Genomic DNA, 20,936 nt, shown 5'->3' on the forward strand with positions numbered 1-20,936 from the left:
TATATGAGGATCTTCAACAAAACTACTTGCTAAGAATAGGGTATAGCTGATTCTGGTTCTATACAAATACTTTACTCTCCCAAGGTATTTTCCTTTTATTGGAACACTCGAATGATAAGAGTGCCCCTCAAACAAGATCTGTCCATATAGAAGAAAATATGTATATTCTCAGTTTCTGAAGTGGTGGTCTAATAATGTAGGAAGCAGTGAACTTGGTACAAATGTGGGCTTTTAGGAGGAATCCCATCAAGAAGATGGGAATTCAATATTCCAAGACATCAGGGATGCTCTATAATGCTTGAATTAGTCACAATAGAAAAAAACACTGAATTCCACACTTCCTGAATTTTACATTAATTTACTGAATATTTAAAGACTCTGTGCATTTGTGAATTTATGTAAATTTCATATCTCTACTCCCACTTATTTTGGAGATTTATTTAATTTATGCATGTTGCTGATGCCTTGCGAAGATCTGGGAGTGACTTCTCACCTTCATTCAATATCTCAGTCCCACTGCTGAAGCCTGTGTGCTGAAACAAAAGCAGGTTATAAAGGTCAAGGCATGTACAGTAAGTGCCTCCCAGTGGCATCTAAGCACATCCAACCACTGAAAATTCACAGCAGTTGAGGGAGTCCATTCACTAAAGTGCTCAGGCATGGCCCCTGTGGATGTATTCCTTCAGGCAACTTTTTTATACACGCAGACCACACAAGTAGGCTTCAAATATCTGCTTTAAAATTGAGAGTATGAACGTACCACAAAAGTGTTCCCTCAACATCCTTCAGCTCCCCAAATGTCTAAGAAAATATAAAAGCTCTGTAGAATTCTAAAGCTAAATTCAAGTAAATTGAATTTATTCAAAAATTCAAATAAATGTATTTTTGGTCAAATATATATATATATATTTTTTTTTTTTCTGGGAAAACACTATTTTCAATGGAATAATTTCTTTGGTTTTCCCTGTACAAGGCTTTTCCTTCTTCTAGGGCTATAGAGCCAAATATATGGATACTACTAGTCTTTGTTCATTTGTAAGCAACTGTCTCTAAAATCCTTTCTCCATGAAACGATGATTTATATAATTCAAATAGCACTTCCTGTCTCATGGTACCATGGGAAAAAACACCACCAGAAAGAAAGTTTGTATTACTCTTTCATGAATGTAAACTCTTCTTGGTATAACTCTTGTTGTTGTGTGTATGCATGTACACGTGTCCCAAGGAATATGCCCTTGAACCACCTATTTCTTCATTTTTCTTTTAAATATAAATTAAGTTCATACCTAAGCACATCAGTAAGAGAAATTTCTTAAACTTTTTAGAATGTTCATCACATAGGTTCCTATTTTCAGACTCTTTGCAAACATGCTAAAGTGAATAGATCAAAACTGAGTGGCACGTACAAGAATAAACCTTTTATAATGGTCAGTGTGGCTTTCCAGAAACAGGCATTTAAACCTGAAAAGTGAGTCGAGATAAGCAGATGCGTGCAGTAATTAAAGCCATCACAGTAAAGTGATACTTCAGCTTTTAAAAAGATAGTATGTTTTTTCTTCTTCCCCTCTATCTTTTTTTTTTTCATTTCGAAAGGAAAGGGTGCATTTATTTGTCTTAAGGTGGCACTTAAACTGCCACTTGACTCGTTTTTCTCTGATACAGAGAGAATGATTTGAAACAAAATTTTAAATGCTTACTATCAGGAGGGATTTGTTTGACTGGATTTTTTGCTTTCCATTTATTGTTATTCCTTTTCTGGGTCTGAATCTTCAACCTCATTCACCCTGATCAGAAACTATTATTGAACAAATTAATCTTACTGCAACTGTAGAATTGCAGCCCTGTATGTGGTGTTTCTATGATTTTCTACCTCCTCAAAGTTTATTTAGTGGTTATTTATTTAACTATTAAATAAATAAAAGCCCAAACAATGTTTTTTTATTTCAATGGTTTGCTTATTTTCTGTAGATAATGGAAATACCTATACGCGTACCTCAGTAGCTCACATAAATACATTTAAAAAAGTATGATCATCTCTGTAGTCAAAATCATGACCCTTGTAAAAAATATAATTTTAAATATAAAGTATATGTATAATATATTCTACAAATAGTTACGAGATGAAATATAAAAAAATGGATGGAGTGAGAAAGAAGACAGGCATACTAAACTCTTGTAATACCTAAGCAAGGGTTAAAAAACAATTAAACTGAGATCTACAGTTCTGGTTTCTAATCAGTTAAGATAAATATTATATATCAAATTCCATGTGCGCTCTCCTAATGAAGTCTTTTGATTACCTGCAGACAGATTTTCATAGCTGATTATTACAATGGGACTACTGAAGTTAAGATATTCTTAATGCGAAAGCAAGGGTAATACTCTAATGACACTGAGACTTCTCTCCTACAAAAACCAAGGCATAGCCATGGAAGGCTGCTGCACCTAATAGGGATACATGGGAGAAGTCACTTTACAGCTGAATTAATATTATAATGCTGTTGACATACACTGTTGAACAACTGCCATTTGGGTGAGCAATGTCTTCTCTCATCACCTTTAGCTGTTTTGTTAAGAGAAGCAAGGGTGATCACATGGAGTTAAGGCAGCTTTATACTCAGCCATTTTCTAACCCTGTTCAGTATTACTTTTTCATAGTACTATCTTCTGTGAACACAAAACAGTATTGGACAGAACTGGGACCACTGCTTTTGTATTTTCTTTTTGTCACAGTTTTTATTTTTTTTTAATTTTCCTGTTTTCCAAAAGCAGCAATATAAAAGTGGGGAAAAATATAAAATGCAAGAAAAACTTCAAAATATCTTATTGGGAAATAATACTTTACCTCAGATTTTCGTTTAAGGAAATCAAAGCTGGAAGAAGAATTTCACAGAATCACAGAATCACAGAATCGTCTAGGTTGGAAGAGACCTCCAAGATCATCTAGTCCAACCTCTGTCCTAACACTAACAAGACCTCCACTAAATCATATCACTAAGGGCTACATCTAAACGTCTTTTAAAGACCTCCAGGGATGGCGACTCAACCACCTCCCTGAGCAGTCCATTCCAATGCCTAACAACCCTTTCAGTAAAGAAGTTCTTCCTAACATCCAACCTAAACCTCCCCTAGCACAACTTTAGCCCATTCCCCCTTGTCCTGTCACCAGGCACGTGGGAGAATAGACCAACCCCCACCTCTCTACAGCCTCCTTTAAGGTACCTATAGAGAACAATAAGGTCACCCCTGAGCCTCCTCTTCTCCAGGCTAAACAACCCCAGCTCCCTCAGCTGCTCCTCGTAAGACTTGTTCTCCAGACCCCTCACCAGCTTCGTTGCCCTTCTCTGGACTCTCTCTTGAGCACTTCCATGTCCTTCTTGTACAGAGGGGCCCAAAACTGAACGCAGTACTCGAGGTGCGGCCTCACCAGAGCCGAGTACAGGGGGACAATCACCTCCCTAGACCTGCTGGCCAGACTGCTTCTTATACAGGCCAGGATGCTGTTGGCCTTCTTGGCCACCTGAGCACACTGCTGGCTCATATTCAGCCGACTATCAACCAATACTCCCAGGTCTTTCTCTGCCAGGCAGCTTTCCAGCCAGTCATCTCCCAGCCTGTAGCTCTGCTTGGGGTTGTTGCGCCCCAGGTGCAGGACCCGGCACTTGGCCTTGTTGAACTTCATACAGTTGACCTCAGCCCATCGCTCCAGCCTATCCAGATCCTCCTGCAGAGCCTTCCTTCCCTCGAGCAGATTGACACACGCACCTAACTTGGTGTCATCTGCAAACAGTTTCTACTTTTATTTAAACTGTATAAGCAAAATCTCAGTACAGACAGCCATCATATGTGATTTTTTGGAGATCATGAAGAAAGGACAGAAAGCAGGGCTATAGTTCTTGTGAAATATATGTTTTCTGAGGGATAATGAGAATTTTCTCATACTGGAAGCAAGCTAATAGATTTTTACTTGAGAAATTTTCTAGTGTGTGAGAACTGAGAAGACATGCTATCAATAATTTACCATTGTGTATTTTTCTTCTAAGAAAAAAACAGGGAAAATGCCTCATCTCATGCTCTGGTGCAGCACTGAGCAGGATGGGGTTCTCAGTTACCAGAGGTCTGTAAGCCATCAACAGACGGTCTACAGAATGACCATAAAAATTAACTGTTTAAGGCCTAGATGGCCTAAAAGCTAGTTATATTAGTGATATTTCAAATTAAAATGTTTTTCAGTACAGTAGTATACTTCTAAGTATGTGAGACCTTGCTGGTCTGCTAATTCTCCACTTCCAGCTGCCTAACCTTGAAAGGCATATGTTAGTTCAGAAGGATTTTTCAGGAAAGCTTTGTGCTCCCCCAGCTAGAAGAAAGCTGAGAAACACTGTCCTAGGAGGATGTGTTCAAAGCCAGGAGTTCAATAATACCAATCCCACCATCACCACATTTTGTAGACTTTGTGGGGTTTTCATGTGCATATGTAGTTATTCTTGTGAGGGAGGCAAACATGAATGTCCTCAAAAGACACACAGATGAGGTCACAGATGAAACCTGCTTCAGCACCAATAGTCAAATAACTCAAGTATCTCTCTGATGGTTCCCACATCTGGTGTCTACCTGCTTTGATTGCAGTCACTTGACCTGTTTTTCTTTTTCACAATAGCATTTCACTTGGTCAAACTACTCTTTGGTTTTGTAACATCCAGTAATCAGTAACTAGCAGCACTCAACCTGCAGTACAGCCACAGTGGCTGTGTGACCATGGGCAGCTTTCTAATCTTTCTCTTCTTCATGGTGAACCATCATGACTCAACAACAGTCCCAAAAGAAAGGATACCCCTAGTGAATATAGAAGTACCTAAGTATTAGGATTTTTGCCTCGTTCTAGAATTAACAGCGCACAAGTTATTCAGCATATATTTAAACTTACATACGTAGAAAAAAGATTCAGAAAGGCTGTTATACTAAGAAGAACCACTAAAGACCTGCAGCTGGAGATGTTGGAAAGAGTGAGGTTATGTCACTGTGCTTTAGAGGCAAGTACTTTATAGTGACTGGAAAGGGCTACACTTTCTTCCAAATAGTTCCAAGACAGCAAAAAGAAGCCAGGGATTATGCTTGTGCTGCTTTCCATCTAGCAACTCAGGGCTTAAACATCCTCTCAAGATGTGAGAAATACAGACTTGTTCCTGTTTTTCAGTCTGACCTCATGTCAATCTTTGCTTGGACAGTGCCTAAACTTGTAAATATGCACAGTTTTGTACACTTTTTAAGCCTGTGTTTTTCATATCTGGGTGAGTTCACTAACATGTGCATCTGGAACTGGCAAAAGCAAAAAATCTGCAATTAAGTACACTTGGGTTAATTTTTAACAATTTAGAATAAAGGTTGAAGGTTAAGTGTATAATATCAGTCATTTCTTCTGAAAACCTTCTCAAAACTGTAAGTATAAAATTGTTTTGCCCTGAGAATCTTTTCTTTTGTCTCAATCCAACATTAGGATATTTGCATTTGAGTAACAGTTTGAACTGTGTTTAGCAAAACACGATTTTAAAGTACTTTTTGCAACTAGAAAGATAAATTAGTTAAAAGTTCTGACAGATACTATATTTGCTAATAATTAGTTAGCTTGTGACTTTTAATCCTGTTTGTAAACAAAACATGGACTTACCAGTTTAATCATATGACTAAACTGAGCCAAATGGAAGATGCATTTTAAACTGGAAATAGGATGTTCCCTTGGCATCAGGGAAGGCAATTTGCAGAATATTGCTTCCTAGAACTTTAAATCCAGATATTTGCACATCTTTTGTTCTACTTTTTGTTTATTTAGTAAGGTTATTTGTGGTTTAAAACTTTAACTTATTTATGGATATGTGTAGGACAGAGAGGTCCAAACACACGTCTCTCAGGTGTAGCATGTTTGCTGTTGTCAGCCACACAGAATATGCCTGCTCTGATCCATACAGGATATATATATTTTTTTTTCTTTTTTTTTTTAGCCTAAATTACATCAGTCCTTCGTGCACCTAGTTCATAACTGTAGCCTGTACCTAAACTGTCCACATTGTGCTCTTTAGCTCTTTATGCACTGTGTAAATTGTTGTGGCATTTCTGCAAACTAACTGCTTAGCCTGCCATAAATGCATTCCAAACTTAGGCCAGAAGTGGAAGGAATAAGATCTTGAATATCCTTGTAGCATAAGCTGCCTCTCATCTTGCTGTTGGCTGAAGAGATACTGATGGATGTTCAACAAAGGACATATTTCCTTACAACTGTGCTGATTCTAGGAGGCAAGCTGTGTTCAGGGCAGGCCTGAGCAGCTTAGGTTAGGGCTTGAGACCATTGTCCCACAAATATTTGAGATGACATAACCTATCACCCAAGGTGACATAACATATCACCTGATGAGGCCCTGAGCAACCTGATCTAGTGGAAGGTGTCCCCGCCTGTGGAAGGGGGGTTGGAACTGGGTGACCTTTGAGGTCCCTTCGAACTCAAGCCATTCTATGATTCTATGATTCTATGATTCTATGATTCTATGATTCTATGATTCTATGATTCTATGATTCTATGATTCTATGATTCTATATCACTGGTGCTCTGATGGGCACTCTTCATCCTTTCCTACTCCGCTTTCACCCTCAGTTTCTCCTCTCTTCTCATGTTCTTGGTTTCACTTTCTTCCTGCTCTTTTCCTTATGTAGGTCTGACACATGTTTAGCCGCTTAGTGAGATGAATAAGTTCACTATATGAAAAGCAGTTTTTTGCTGTTAGATTTTTTTCTATTTAATGCACTAGTGGTTTACAGAAGAGTCCAGGAAAAAAAAAACAACATCAGGAATGCACAGAAGAGAGCACGTAGATGGGAGAAGGGAGGTAGAACACTGTTGGTTCAGCTTTAGTGATTGAAATTGTAGTCTGAGCTTTAAACTGGTTTTAAAGTGTGGTGTAAACACACCTGAACTGGACAATTTACACACCTACATCTCTTTGATAGGCTATAAGTCTGTGTTTCTTTATTGCTCTCTACAACTGCCTGAAAGGAAGTTGTGGGGAGCCACTGGTCTGCCTCTTCTCACAGATAACTAGTGATAGGACTAGAGGGAATGACCTCAAGTTACGCCAGGGGAGGTTCAGGTTGGAAATTAGGAGACATTTCTTCTCAGAAAGAGTAGTCAGGTATTGGAACAGGTTTCCCAGGGAAGTGGTGGAGTCACCATCCCTGGGCGTGTTCAAGGAAAGGTTGGGCCTGCTGCTTAGGGCATGGTTTAGTGGGTGACGTTGGTAGTAGGGTAGTGGTTGGACCAGATGATCTTGAAGGTCTTTTCCAACCCTAATGATTCTATGATTCATCAGTTCTGTTTGACCAAGTGTTACCACAAAAATATTTTGAAGTAGGAGAAAGCAACGTCAGGAACATAGCTGGAATTCATAATTCTGTCTATTTTGTTATTCAGTTCACAGTCTTAATCATATTCCCAGTCAAAAATGGATTGATATATATATATATATTCTGCAATAATTTATGCTTTGAAGGGAGATAATAGTAAAAACAAATATTCCCATTCTGTCTTCTGTAATCATATGAGGAGTAGTGTGATGTTTCTGATGCCCCAAGGAAAGGGAGTAACTCAGAAGCAGTAACTTTAGCACCAGAATCCAAACCTGTATAGCCAGATGATGTTCCTTGTATGCATTAGAGAAATGCAGGGTCTGGTACAGTAGGGGACAGAATCCTATTGCTAACTCCAAAGAGCAGAAGAGGACAAGTATATAGGATTGCATTCTTTGTTCTGCTACTCACCTTTTGGCATGTCAAATGGACTACAATCTTTATAATGCATATTAATATTAATCTAAGGCATAAAAGACTCCTTGGGATATGAGCTCTTATGCCAAATTGCAGAGAAAGTGCAAAATTGTGTAAGTGCATTTTAATACTGATGGCTGAACACAGCATGACTACACGTCCTTAAACAAACCAGAAATGCAATCTATTTATAGACCTGAGTCATTTGTCCAAGCTGCTGAACAACTACACTTAATTTTAAATTTATTATTTTCAGGAATGTTATGATAATGCATTCCTCTTTTAGAGACTGAAAATGTGGGGGTGGCTATAGAAAGAGTTAATGCCCATGATTTTGCCAGGAATCAAGTTAATGAAGAAATGCATTTGAGAGGATTAACATTGTTGTAGAAATCAGTGTGTGAAGAGATTGACTGGGAGGGTGTTGGGCTGAAGAACGTGAAAGGGCAATTCAGTCCTTTTGGCAGGCTTGTCAAGGATAGCTTGCTTCCCAGCCATGGCTCCATGAAGTGGGAAACACTGAGAAGAGCAAGTGCCACAAGATAGCACTTTGAAAAGGGTGACGAAAAGGGGGAAATGTACCTGTATCCATCCTGGCTGTAAGGTAGGGCTCTGACTTGCCCTGGTTTTCCTAGGCTTACTCCATCAGGCAGCAGGAAACTGTATTGAATAACTGGATTTAATGAAGACTTCATGGTAGTCCTTAGAGTTCTTAAACTGATGTTTTTTCTCTCCATTTAACTCTTCTGCATGGTAAGCCACAGATGCGTAGGGGCTTTTACAGGTCAGTATATTCCAAGTCTCTAGAATATATGTCTTCTTCTTTAAATATTTTTTGGGAAATATATAAGATGTGTGAGAAAGCAGGTGGCTTAGCAGTACCAGAATCTCTAACCACCCAGCTGAGATGGAGACAACTAGAAGTATTCAGACAAAGAAGGATTTTTTTTTGCATATGTTGAGGGGGAAAGTGGAATGGAGTCTGGTTTGTTTTGTTCAGAACTTAAGCTGGTCTGGTGGTTTGGGTTTTATTTTTTTCTATTTCTAATTTTAATGCAAAGAAACTAGGCTTTAATGCGATTTCTATTAAAATTTACAGTTACATTGATGCCAGTGGAAGAAGGGGTGGCTCAACAGAACATACAGAACAGAATTAAATGTCCTTTTGTGGTGGCAAGGACAGGCATAGTAATGAAGACTATAGTCTTCATATATATAGTCTTCATATAATGAATATAGTCTTCATATAATGAAGACTATAGTTCGGGGAACTATAGGCCTGTCAGTTTGACCTCAGTGCCAGGAAAGCTCATGGAGCAGATTATCTTGAGGGTCATCACGCGGCACTTGCAGGGCAAGCAGGCGATCAGGCCCAGTCAGCATGGGTTTATGAAAGGCAGGTCCTGCTTGACGAAGCTGATCTCCTTCTATGACAAAGTGACGCGCTTGGTGGATGAGGGAAAGGCTGTGGATGTGGTTTACCTTGACCTCAGTAAGGCTTTTGACACCGTTCCCCACAACATTCTCCTCAAGAAACTGGCTGCTCAGGGCTTGGACTGACGTACGCTTCGCTGGGTTAGAAACTGGCTGGATAGCCGGGCCCAGAGAGTTGTGGTGAATGGAGTCAAATCTGGTTGGAGGCCAGTCACTAGTGGTGTCCCCCAGGGCTCGGTACTGGGGCCGGTCCTCTTTAATATCTTTATCGATGATCTGGATGAGGGCGTCCAGTGCACCCTCAGTAAGTTTGCAGATGACACCAAGCTAAGTGCGTGTGTCGATCTGCTCGAGGGCAGGAAGGCTCTGCAGGAGGATCTGGATAGGCTGGAGCGATGGGCTGAGGTCAACTGTATGAAGTTCAACAAGGCCAAGTGCCGGGTCCTGCACCTGGGGCGCAACAACCCCAAGCAGAGCTACAGGCTGGGAGATGACTGGCTGGAAAGCTGCCTGGCTGAGAAGGACCTGGGAGTATTGGTTGATAGTCGGCTGAATATGAGCCAGCAGTGTGCCCAGGTGGCCAAGAAGGCCAACAGCATCCTGGCTTGCATAAGAAGCAGTGTGGCCAACAGGTCTAGGGAAGTGATTGTGCCCCTGTACTTGGCTCTGGTGAGGCCGCACCTTGAGTACTGCGTTCAGTTTTGGGCCCCTCGCTACAGGAAGGACATGGAGGTGCTCGAGCGAGTCCAGAGAAGGGCGACCAAGCTGGTGAGGGGTCTGGAGAACAAGTCTTACGAGGAGCGGCTGAGGGAGCTGGGCTTGTTCAGCCTGGAGAAGAGGAGGCTCAGGGGCGACCTTATCGCTCTCTACAGTTACCTTAAAGGAGGCTGTAGAGAGGTGGGGGTTGGTCTGTTCTCCCACGTGCATGGTGACAGGACGAGGAGGAATGGGCGAAAGTTGCGACAGGGGAGTTTTAGGTTGGATGTTAGGAAGTACTTCTTTACCGAAAGGGTTATTAAGCATTGGAACGGGCTGCCCAGGGAGGTGGTGGAGTCACCATCCCTGGAGGTCTTTAAAAGACGTTTAGATGTAGAGCTTAGCGATATGGTTTAGTGGAGTACTTAGTGTTAGGTCGGAGATTGGACTCGATGATCTTGAGGTCTCTTCCAACCTAGAAATCTGTGATACTGTGTGATACTGTGAAGACCATAGAGACAAGTACATGTCAGTCAGATATATAGGTAGGTCTTTGTAGTTCCACCTCCCACAGCGGGCAGTGCCAAATGCTTGTGAAGAAGACTGAAAAGCAGTATTACAGACAAACTAGCTTGCCTTCCGAATGTGTCTTTTATCCATCTTTATGTACTGGTTGGCCTATGACCAGAGAATGAATGCTTTTTTTTTTTTTTTTTTTTTTTTTTTCCACCATTTTAATCCAGTCTCATGCATCTGTCTCAGTGCTTTCTGCGTACTTTTACCTTCCTTCAGGTCTCATCCTGCTGAATTCCTCACTACCAGCAGTGGGACAGTGATGAGATTACACTGCTGACACTGTTGAGAGATACCACCTGATGAGAAAAAACTAGCTGTTATGTTCTTGATAATTGTATGTCAAATTTTATCAATTAGAAAAAAATATACATAGGCTTGTAGGTTTTGTTGGAATCCAGTTTTGTTAGAATCCATTTTGTAATTATTTAAGGAAGATGCTCAAATATCAAATATCTTAGAAGGAATGGGATTTCTTTTGCAAACATGGTACAAATTTTTTTCTGTTTTTCTTTTGTCTTTTTCAACACTGTAAAGGAATCATTAGACAGTTTCAGATATTGCAATCACTTCAGAAAGACAACATGAAAGAAGTTGAGAAACCACATGCAGAGGACAAATTCTGCGGTATTTCCAGGCTTAAGGTACAGAAATATTTTAGCAATTTTTTATGAATGCAACCAAAATTGTTTGCACTTACAGTCATTCAGTAGGAGTTAAAATCTAGACTAAAAGAATGAACAGTCTGCTTCTTTCCTTATCTGTAATGCCTTAACCATTGAGGTCAAGAAAATTTGTAACCAAACATATGTTGCTTTTTATGTCCCTGAACTTTATGTTGTGTGCTGTGTTGGAGGTATGCTTGACTGCTGCTTTGAATCTCCACCCCTGATCTTCTGTAATGCCTCTAGGCTTTACTTTCTGTAATCCCCCTATTCCTTTATAAAACCGTGAAATGAGCCAGTTGTGACATGAAAGTAAAAAACTGGCTGTTGATATATCCCACACTATTTTAGTAGTCAAAAAGCTCTATAAAAAGATATAAAATAGCTTGTTTTAATAGGAAGTCAAAGCTCAAATACATTACTGATGCTTTTTAGCATTTGCAGTAGATGCATTTAAAAATACTATTCATTTTATTTCATAAATAATGTTTATGAATAACCCTTAAGTTAAAAGGACTTGAATACTACTGCATATATTCTTTTTTTTCCCCACTGTCAATTACTACCAGGTTACTGTAAAAAAGAGAACACATTATTTACTGTTTATGTTTGAAATGGTCTCATGACCTCTACTGAGAAAGGATAGCAGCTACTCAACCAAATAATTCTATCAAAGGCAACGATCTTAATCCTGCAAGAATTCTGTCATTCAGATGAGCAAAGAGTGTGAAGATCCTTGCATCCAGCACACCGGTCTTTTTCCTTCTGACTGCAGACGTTGTGCAGTCCTGCAGATGGCAACCTTGCAGCAGGCACACGGTGGGAGAGGTTGTGCTGTACCTGTCTTGACTGGGGAAGGGGGGTTTAAGGTTTCTGAAGACAATGTTGGTGACTCGGAGCAGGTGAAGAACAAAATCTTTCCTCATTTTTTTGGTTTAGTGAAGCCATAAGTCGGTGCACAAAGATAGCTGATGGGATTTGAACATTTCTATTTGCATTCTATTCGCATGTCAGAGTATTGGGACTATTAAATTGTTTAACCCAGAAGCACACTTTTGGTGGATAAACAACATTGTAAATTCCTAAATATATAATTTTGAATTCTTCACATATTCTTCTCTTTCCTTCCTAGGTATTTCTGCTGGCGCTATCACTTGCATTTGTTGGTAAAACAATGTCTGGTGCTTATATGAACAGCATGTACACACAGATAGAGAAACAATTTAATATTCCAGCTTCTTTAGTGGGGATCATTAATGGAAGCTTTGAAATTGGTAATCAATCGTTTTATTATTTGTTATTCCTTGAAATTATAAAATGTTGGCTGAGCATGTATTAGTGACTCTCCTGTCTGTATTAATCTGCCAATTGCTGTTTGTGACAGCAAAATGACCAATTTGTTCTACTGTCTCTGCTGGTACTTATATATTTAGTGTCTTGGAAACTAACAAGGCAAGTTAATTGAGGATGGTTAGGATTAAAGGCTGGTTCAGCTAATTTTTGCATTCTCTTACAATATGACAGAACAACTAACAAAACAGAAGTATATTATAAGCTTTTTAATCAACTAACAAAATAGAATGATTTTATCAACTCAGTTAGAATATAAGGTCATATTAGCACTTTTACAGTCATTTTAATCAGTGGCCTCAAAGTTGGTTGGAGTGGATTGTTTCCTTACTCAAACTCAGGAGTATTTTAAGTTTTCATACCTGTACAACTGTAAAGAAAGTTTCCAGTTCTACTGTTAGTGCCCCTCCTATCAGTAAGCTTTACTGCCAAATGACAGGTAATGTCTTGCTGTTGCCACAAAAGCCAAACAAAAGACTTTATAGCGTCAGATCCATATAAGTAGAGACCCTCAGGGGATGTGTGTAGGAGAGGCAAGGCTCTTTTCATCCCCTTCCCTGGTCTTCTATATCTGTATGTACAAGTAGAAGAAACTATTCATGACACCATGCTGCTGCGTGAATCATAGAATCAAAAAAAGACTGTATATCCAGAATATATTATTGCTTTTGATATGAAGGAGACTTTAAGAAACATTAAATAGCCAAGATTATTGATGTGGTATGTAAAAGGGTAATATTTTAAATAAATTATCCTTTCATACACCCTTTTCTATAGCAAATTGTGGCATTCTTATCTCCAAAGATGTAAAAGAGACCGTGAATAATCTTATTAATATTTAAAATGATTAAAAATCTATGCATGTGTCAGAGACAGGTTAATTAAGAGAACTGTACAAGTGTATGTCTTTAAGTGTCATTTAAGTTACTGGTTCAATGAAGTCTCTCTAGCAATCATACACACAAAAAGAAGATTCTATCTTCTTTCAGAGCATTATGCTCTCCAGTCATATACATGGTTTTGTTCTTTTGATAAAAAAAAAAATCATAAAATGAGTAGTTGTACAATTAATAAACCGTTACTGTTATGGGACCTGATTCCTAACATGAGGCTTGAGTTTTCTCTTAGCTGCACAACAGTAATGAGTATAGCAAATCAACTGATTCTGAAGTGAAAGTGGGGATGTTTTTTAGCTCATTTGTATTTTTAAATAGGACTAGATACAAAATCTATTGTTTTTATTCCTCTTTAACTATTACTGAAATTAATATCAATTTAATAAATTTAATAAATTTAACTCTTTTCTTGGTATTCATCTCATGTTTATCAATATTTTCCACACGTTGCAAAATAGAGTATCCTAGGAGAATAACTTCCCAAAGCAACTATTATGCTGTAGCTCTGGGTCTTGTCTGTATGTAAAGTGGTGAGAAATTTCTTCTCTACATAGGTGCAGTCAAAAGTTTCCTCTTCCACCACAATTTCTTTTTCATACTGCTTTCTATTCTTATGTATTTCCCATGTGGTGTAACTCTTCCAGAAGAAAACAACAATTAGAAAGGAATTACTGCATTGCTTAGCCAGTTCCTTGCCTAGTTACAGTTTTTACAAGAGAAGAAAAGTAACTGATGTTGAGCTAACAAGATACAAACAAAATTGCATTGGACTTCAAAATGTAAAATGTTGCCTTGGTTTGTAAACACGATTCATGTTCTTTTTGCAGGTAACTTGCTGCTGATAGCATTTGTGAGTTACTTTGGAGGAAAGCTTCACAGACCCAGAATAATTGCTTTGGGCTGCACAGTTATGTCATTCGGATGTCTTTTGATATCACTTCCTCATTTCCTAATTGGAAGGTGAGTGTTTTGGTGTATTGGGCCCCTGTGGCAAGGTTCTGGTAGTAGGGGGGCTGCACAACAGCAGCTGGGAGAGAAGATTGAGAAAATGTAGAGAACCAGCCCTGCATCCCTCAAGGTCAGTGCAGAAGGAGGGCAGGAGATGCTCCAGGCATGGAGCAGAAGTTCCCTGTGGCCTGTGGAAAGGCCCCTGGTTGAGCAGGCTGTCCCCCTGCAGCCCATGGGTCCCACACGGAGCAGATCTCCACACTGCAGCCCGTGGAGGAGCCCGTGGTGGAGCAGGTGGATGTGCCTGGAGGAGACTGCAGCCCATGGAGAGCCCCTGCAGAAGCAGGCCCCGGGCTGGAGCTGCAGCCCATGGAGAGGAGCCCACGCAGAAGCAGAGGGTCTGGGGGGAGCTGCCGCCTGTGGGGGACCCATGCTGGAGCAGTTTGCTCCTGATGGATGGACCCCATGGTACAGACCCATGTTGGAGCAGTTCTTGAAGAGCTGCTGTCTGTGGAAAGCCCACGCAGGCTCAGTTCGGGAAGGATGACATCCCGTGGGAGGGACCCCACGTGGAGCAGGGGCAGAGAGGGACCATGAAGGAGTGGCGGAGAGGAAGTGTTAGGGACTGACTGCAGCCTCCACTCCATGTTCCCCTGTGCTAGTCAGGGGAGGAAGTGGAAGAGGATGGATGGAGAGGAACGTGTTTTAGTTTGCTTTTAGTTCTGACTGCTTTAGTCTGCTAGTAACAGGCAATAAACTATATTAATCTTCCTATGCTGAGTCTGTTTTGCTTAAGACGTAATTGGTGATTTATCTATCTGTCCTAATCTCAACCCATGAGTTATTTTATCATCATATTTTCTCTCACTGTGCTTTTGAGGAGGTGGAGTGAGAGAGTGGCATGGTGGAGATTAGCTAGACATTAGTGTGAAACCACCATATTTGGTTAGCTCACAGCAGCTTCTGTGATCCTTCCATTGCCTCCCACTGGAATAGGACTGCTTAATGAAAGAGATATTGCTGAACATGAGTATGGTAAGACAGCTGTACAGCAGCTTGTTTTGTTTTGCTTATGAGATAGCTTCAAAAGTCAGTAATCATTCCCGTGGACAGTCACTCCTGTGCAGGGCACCTTTCCTTGTCTTGCCTTGCTGTGCCTTGCCTTTCTTCTTGTGCTACTTCTTGCATAGACTTTCTTAAGAAACAGTGGTCTGTGATACTGTCACATTATGCTACTACATCTTATCTGCTTGTAGGGGCAATACAAGATGACTTTTTAGATGGATTTTTCAGTGTCTTTGGTCTGGAGCCTGGATGACAGATCATATCTGATTGCTGTGTTGGCAAGGCCTTTACAGACCATAGTGATTCTTTAACCACTTTTTCACTATTTTTGCTTGGCTTAACAAAATAATAATTTAGGCTTGTCTGTATTCTAATCAGTGAGGATTTTTTTTTTTTTGAGGAAAAAATCCTCTAATCTTGTTATGTCCAATGTGGTATGGCTCTGGCTCTGACAATCTTGGTGGTACCCTCTGCTTATGGTGTAAATTGGACTAGAATGTAAGAAGAATATGAGAGAAGATGTTATGAGGGGCTTCACTGGGGTATTTCATCAACTCCTGAAGCATCTGTTACACAATTATGGTGGATACCAGATACCTATCCCAACACTGTGTTGGTCCCTTGCTACAATTCTTTTCATCCTTCTTTGGTCTGTTACAAATGCTGAATTAACTTTTGAAGTGAATTTCCTTCTTGCTATAGCTGCACACCTTCTTTAAGGTAGCTTCATTACTGAAGAACAGATTTATGAGGTTGTTCTGATATATTTGCTCTTAATCTGTACATGTTTTACTTCGATTCAAACAGGTATCATATTGAAAGCAGCGTTTCACCATTGGAGAATTCTTCAGTCATGCCTCTGTGCTTTGTTAATCAAAGCTTGTTCTCTTTACCTGCAGAGGAACCATCAACAGGTATGACTCTTCCCATGTTTACTATTACTTTTTCCTCACTTTTTATAGCGTTTAAGTAAATAGAATTTTTTATTAGCATTTTTTTCCAGGGTTCTACTTTTGATTCATACATTTACAGGCATAAAAACTAGAGATCAGGAAATTTACATATCCTAGGGTGCATCAAGCACAGCATTACTGGCCAGTCAAGGGAAGTGATTGTTCAACTCTACTCTGCCGGTGCATCATCACCTCAAGTACTGTCTGCAGTTTTGGGCACCACAGTATAAAAAGAACATAAAGGAAAGGGAAAGACATGTGAGGAGCAGCTAAAGCCACTTGGTTTGTTCAGTCTAGAGAAGAGGAGACTGAGGGAAGACCTCATCACAACTTACAGCTGCCTCATGAGGAGGAGGGGGAAGGTGCTGATCTCTTCTCTCTGGTGATCAGAGATAGGACCTGAGGGCATGGCATGAAGCTGCATCAGGGAGGTTCAGCCTGGATGTTAGGAAAAGGTTCTTCACTGAGAGTATGGTCAGGCACTGGGACAGGCTCCCCAGGGCAGTGGTCATGGCACCGAGCCTGCCAGAGTTCAGGAAGTGTTTGGACAACACTCCCAGACATAGGGTCTGATTTTTGGGTGGTCCTGTGTGGACCCAGGAGTTGGACTTGATGATCCCCGTCGGTCCCTTCCAACTCAGGATATGCTATGATTCTATGATTATCTCTCTCTTTCCACATGTATATATTTTGCTGTACCACATGAGGAATAAAAGAATGAGAAACAGAGATAAAGCAAAAAAAATTAGCTCCCATGTCTCTTTAAAGAAAAGAGAAAATAACATAAACTATACTGAAATTTATCTGGGAGACTGAAACATGCCTGTGCACTAGCAATAGTATATGAAATAATATAATATATTATAAAAGTAACTAGTCTGAAGTCAGAAGAGTCAGAGACAAAAATTAAATAATCATGCACAAAATCCTCACGTTGAGGATGGGATTAATCTTCCTCAAAAGGAAGCCTTTAGTCTGAACTGTCTTTCTAGACTCCCTTGATAATTCATCAAAGGAAACTACAGAGTCTTTGCAGACAGTGTCCCTTGCTGTAAGGACATTCATGCTCTCTGTTGTAGGTTGGGTCAGATTACTTCCTGGATGAACCTACTGACTGTTGGAGGCTTAAGTGATTGGTAGGTGGCAAAAGTTAGGTGGAATGAATCTCACAGTTCATTGCTATATTTTGTGTTCCATCAATGTGTGCTGAAGCAGAATCCCACTGCTGTATTATTGTATGTACCCAGTGACATCAAACCACAGTGATATTGTACTGTTGCTTTCTGTCTCCACTTGGATGTGGCCTCCAAGTGTTCCAAGACTGCATGTCACTTTAGGCATAAATTTTTCCATCTTCACAAGGGTAAGTTAAGAAAAGGGTATGCCTAATAGCACTTGGTATTAATTTTTCATTTGAAGATTTCAAATGAAAATTTGAAAATTTAAATTATATAAAATATAAAGTTTTCTTCATTTTATAAATGCACAAAATAAAGTATAGGTAGGTAAAGCATTTTTTCTAAATTATACAGCCATTCACTGCCTATGTAGACCCTTGAAATCATAGGTCCTCATGTCTATAGCTATGCTTGGTTGACTTAGCTGTTTCCCTGTTAGTTTTTGGACAAGCAAAACTGTGATGTTCATATATACAAGCCCATCTCCTTTACAATGCAAAAACTGGTTTGAATTTGACCACACTTACATGAGGATTGCTTCACCCATGTTTGCTGACAGCAATCTGATATCAGTACAGACTTGGTCTCTAATCAGAGATGCTTTTATTTAGAAAGTCATCAGTCACTGTTAACAAAATCTGCTTTTCTTTATTAGCAAATTGGCACTGACAAGTATCAGTGTGACAAAGTGGACCATGGAAGACAGTGGAATCTTAAGAAAACTGTATGGGATGAAGAAATCCAAGTTTAGGGAGAGAAAGAAAACAACTAAGATCTCTTATCTGCTGATGTGGGACAAAAATGACTGTGGTGCAACACACTACTGAGTTATGCAGGAGGACAAACATGAAGAATGAGAGCTAGATCCCCAGATAGATTCAACAGGCTGGTCAGATACATTGCTATGGATCTTCATTTTGATTGTTTGGCTGTTTTATCTCCCCTGACAACAGCAGTTTTGATGAGGGAAATGAGCACAGGAAAGGACCTAGCTTATGCGGTGATTAGGCTCTCAGGTGGTAGGACAAGGTGTGGAATGGAGAGGGAAGGGATTTAAATTCTGCTCCAGCAAGTGCAACAGCTTCTTTCAGTTCTGGAGCCTTTGCAATAATTTATTTCCATATTTTGTAAGACAGATATACCCATCAAAGTTTAACCTGTTAGTCAATTCTTTGTCTTCGTCTCTAGAACATAATTAGTAGTTAGAACTAAAACATTATTTCTGGTTTCTTATTCTATTTGCAGAGTGTGTAATGGAGTCTGGGTCCTTGCTGTGGATATTTGTGATGGCTGGAAACATAGTGCGAGGAATGGGTGAAACTCCCATCATGCCTTTAGGCATTTCATATTTGGAGGATTTTGCCAAAACAGAGAATTCACCTTTCTACCTGGGTAAACCTATCCTATCATGCTAACCAAACTAACGTGAAAATTAAAAACTAACATGAAAATTAACAAAAGTGATGAAGAGAGAAGAAAGGAGCTACTGCCTTAATGAAATAATGATAGTGTAGAACTTGTAATTTAACTATTTGTTGAGGTGAATTTGTTGAAATGAAGCCATTTTTAGCCATAAATGTCTATTCAGTAAAGCTATCCTAACCTTTTATAACAATTTCAAGAAAATAATTATGTCTGGGTTCTGATTTTGTGTATTTTCTCCTTTTCATATTCTAGGTTGTCTACATACAGCAACAATAATTGGCCCCTTCATTGGTTTCTTGTTGGCATCATTCTGTGCAGAACTGTTTGTTGATCTGGAATCAGTAGATCCAGGTGCTGGATATATAAAATCTTTTTTATGTAAATTGGTAGGCATAATTGTATATTAACCAGCACTAAAATGCATTTCTTTGCTATTGTGAATATTCATTTTTGTTTGCTTGTTTTTTCTTTTAGAATGGAAAATCTGTATACAATATTTAACCCAATAAAAGGCCTGAGTTCACACATACATAAATGAATCTACATATAAATTATTTGATGAATGATTCTACCATCTGGCTTAACATAGGAAAGGGTTAGACTTAATTTAACACAAAATGCTGAAATTTACCAGAAAAAATAACAGTATTAAAAAAGAAGCCTGGAGAATATTTGTTCTCTTCTATCAGATTCATTTTAAGAATCTTTAAAATTCTTTTAATAAATTGCATGTCAGAGATGACTAGGAAAACACACAATGACAGCAAAAAATGTTTCTGAACTAATATGAGATGCCATTTGTTTGTTTGTTTATTTTAGGGGATGTAACTATAACAGCTACTGATACCCGCTGGGTTGGAGCATGGTGGCTGGGAATTTTGATTTGTGCAGCACTGAATCTTCTTGCAGGAGTACCTTTTTGGTTTTTGCCCAAGTCACTTGTGAAGGAAGGAGAAACCAATGAACCTGAGGAGACGTGTAAAAAGAGAGTAGTACTATTGCAAGAAAATGAAGAAAAGGAAGCCAAAGAGACCATGTATGAAATTGCTAAAAGTAAGTTATATCATGTTTTATTTCCTTCTTAGTTTTGTCCTTAAGGTGTATTTTTCTGTAATACAAGTGGGTCCAAGGCATGAAATGCATACTCTAGTTTTCTACTCTCTGTAGTACAAAGAATTTGGGCAAGGATTTAGAATGGTTTTTCACAGAGGCAGAAAGCTAATTTCATAGATTCAGGATCTGAATTCATCCCTTTCTCCCTCATGCATTTCAGGTGTATGTAGATCTGAAGCTTTTCTTCCTTACAGAAGATTAATGCACTGAAATCTGGTTAAGAATACTTTACTTCAGTGAGCTTTGGACGAGTTGCTTATACGTCACATTCACTGTGCAGAAAAGCAGAAAACCAGCACATCTCGTGCACTTCTTGAGTCCAACTTAAAGACCCAAAGGGAATAGTCAGATGCTTAACTAACTCATAAATATTTAATGCCCATTGAACAAGGATCTATTTGGCTTACATTTATTGATGTTGCTATTTGCAACATTCACATCTGTGTTTTTTTTCAGATCTATATACCTGGGAAGCTATACCTGTAGGAAGCTATTTTTTATCTTACTTCGTGTGTGTGTGTGTCTGTATGCTCTAGTTGAAACATAAGTTTATAAATTATGTAAAAAATGTCAAAGGTTATTTTCTTCAGAGTACTCTTATGATTCTGTATGTCCAGTCCAGGGCCCCTTGACAAGATCTTCATTTTCAGAAAGTAACTGCTAAGTACTATCTACCTCTCCATGGTGTTTAAAGCTGTCCTGAATATTCATCATACACAAAATGAGTACTCAGATCTTGGCTAATATTGCAGCTTTGTTTTGATAAGCACAGCTTATTTCTCTGCTGCCATATAGCCTCAAATGAATCCACGAATACAATACTGTTTT

At 39.3% G+C, this 20,936-nt stretch overlaps 1 protein-coding gene across 4 annotated transcripts in view; it reads left to right on the forward strand.

Annotated features, from left to right (window-relative positions):
- The window catches only part of LOC106045459 (solute carrier organic anion transporter family member 1A2), a 57,419-nt gene that overhangs the window by 25,850 nt on the left and 10,633 nt on the right, over positions 1-20,936 (forward strand). For all 4 annotated transcript variants that reach the window (XR_007157758.2, XM_013195965.3, XM_048046799.2 and 1 more), the window contains 7 exons: positions 11,053-11,159; positions 12,313-12,454; positions 14,254-14,386; positions 16,247-16,353; positions 18,816-18,962; positions 19,248-19,346; positions 19,815-20,048. Coding sequence is in view for 3 of the 4 variants with exons in the window: in XM_013195965.3 (XP_013051419.2) it covers positions 11,053-11,159; positions 12,313-12,454; positions 14,254-14,386; positions 16,247-16,353; positions 18,816-18,962; positions 19,248-19,346; positions 19,815-20,048 (969 nt within the window). In the remaining variant the exon portion in view is untranslated. The remainder of the gene's footprint in view (positions 1-11,052; positions 11,160-12,312; positions 12,455-14,253; positions 14,387-16,246; positions 16,354-18,815; positions 18,963-19,247; positions 19,347-19,814; positions 20,049-20,936) is intronic.

Source organism: Anser cygnoides, chromosome 1 (genome assembly GCF_040182565.1).
Source record: "Anser cygnoides isolate HZ-2024a breed goose chromosome 1, Taihu_goose_T2T_genome, whole genome shotgun sequence".
NCBI classification, from domain to species: domain Eukaryota; kingdom Metazoa; phylum Chordata; class Aves; order Anseriformes; family Anatidae; genus Anser; species Anser cygnoides.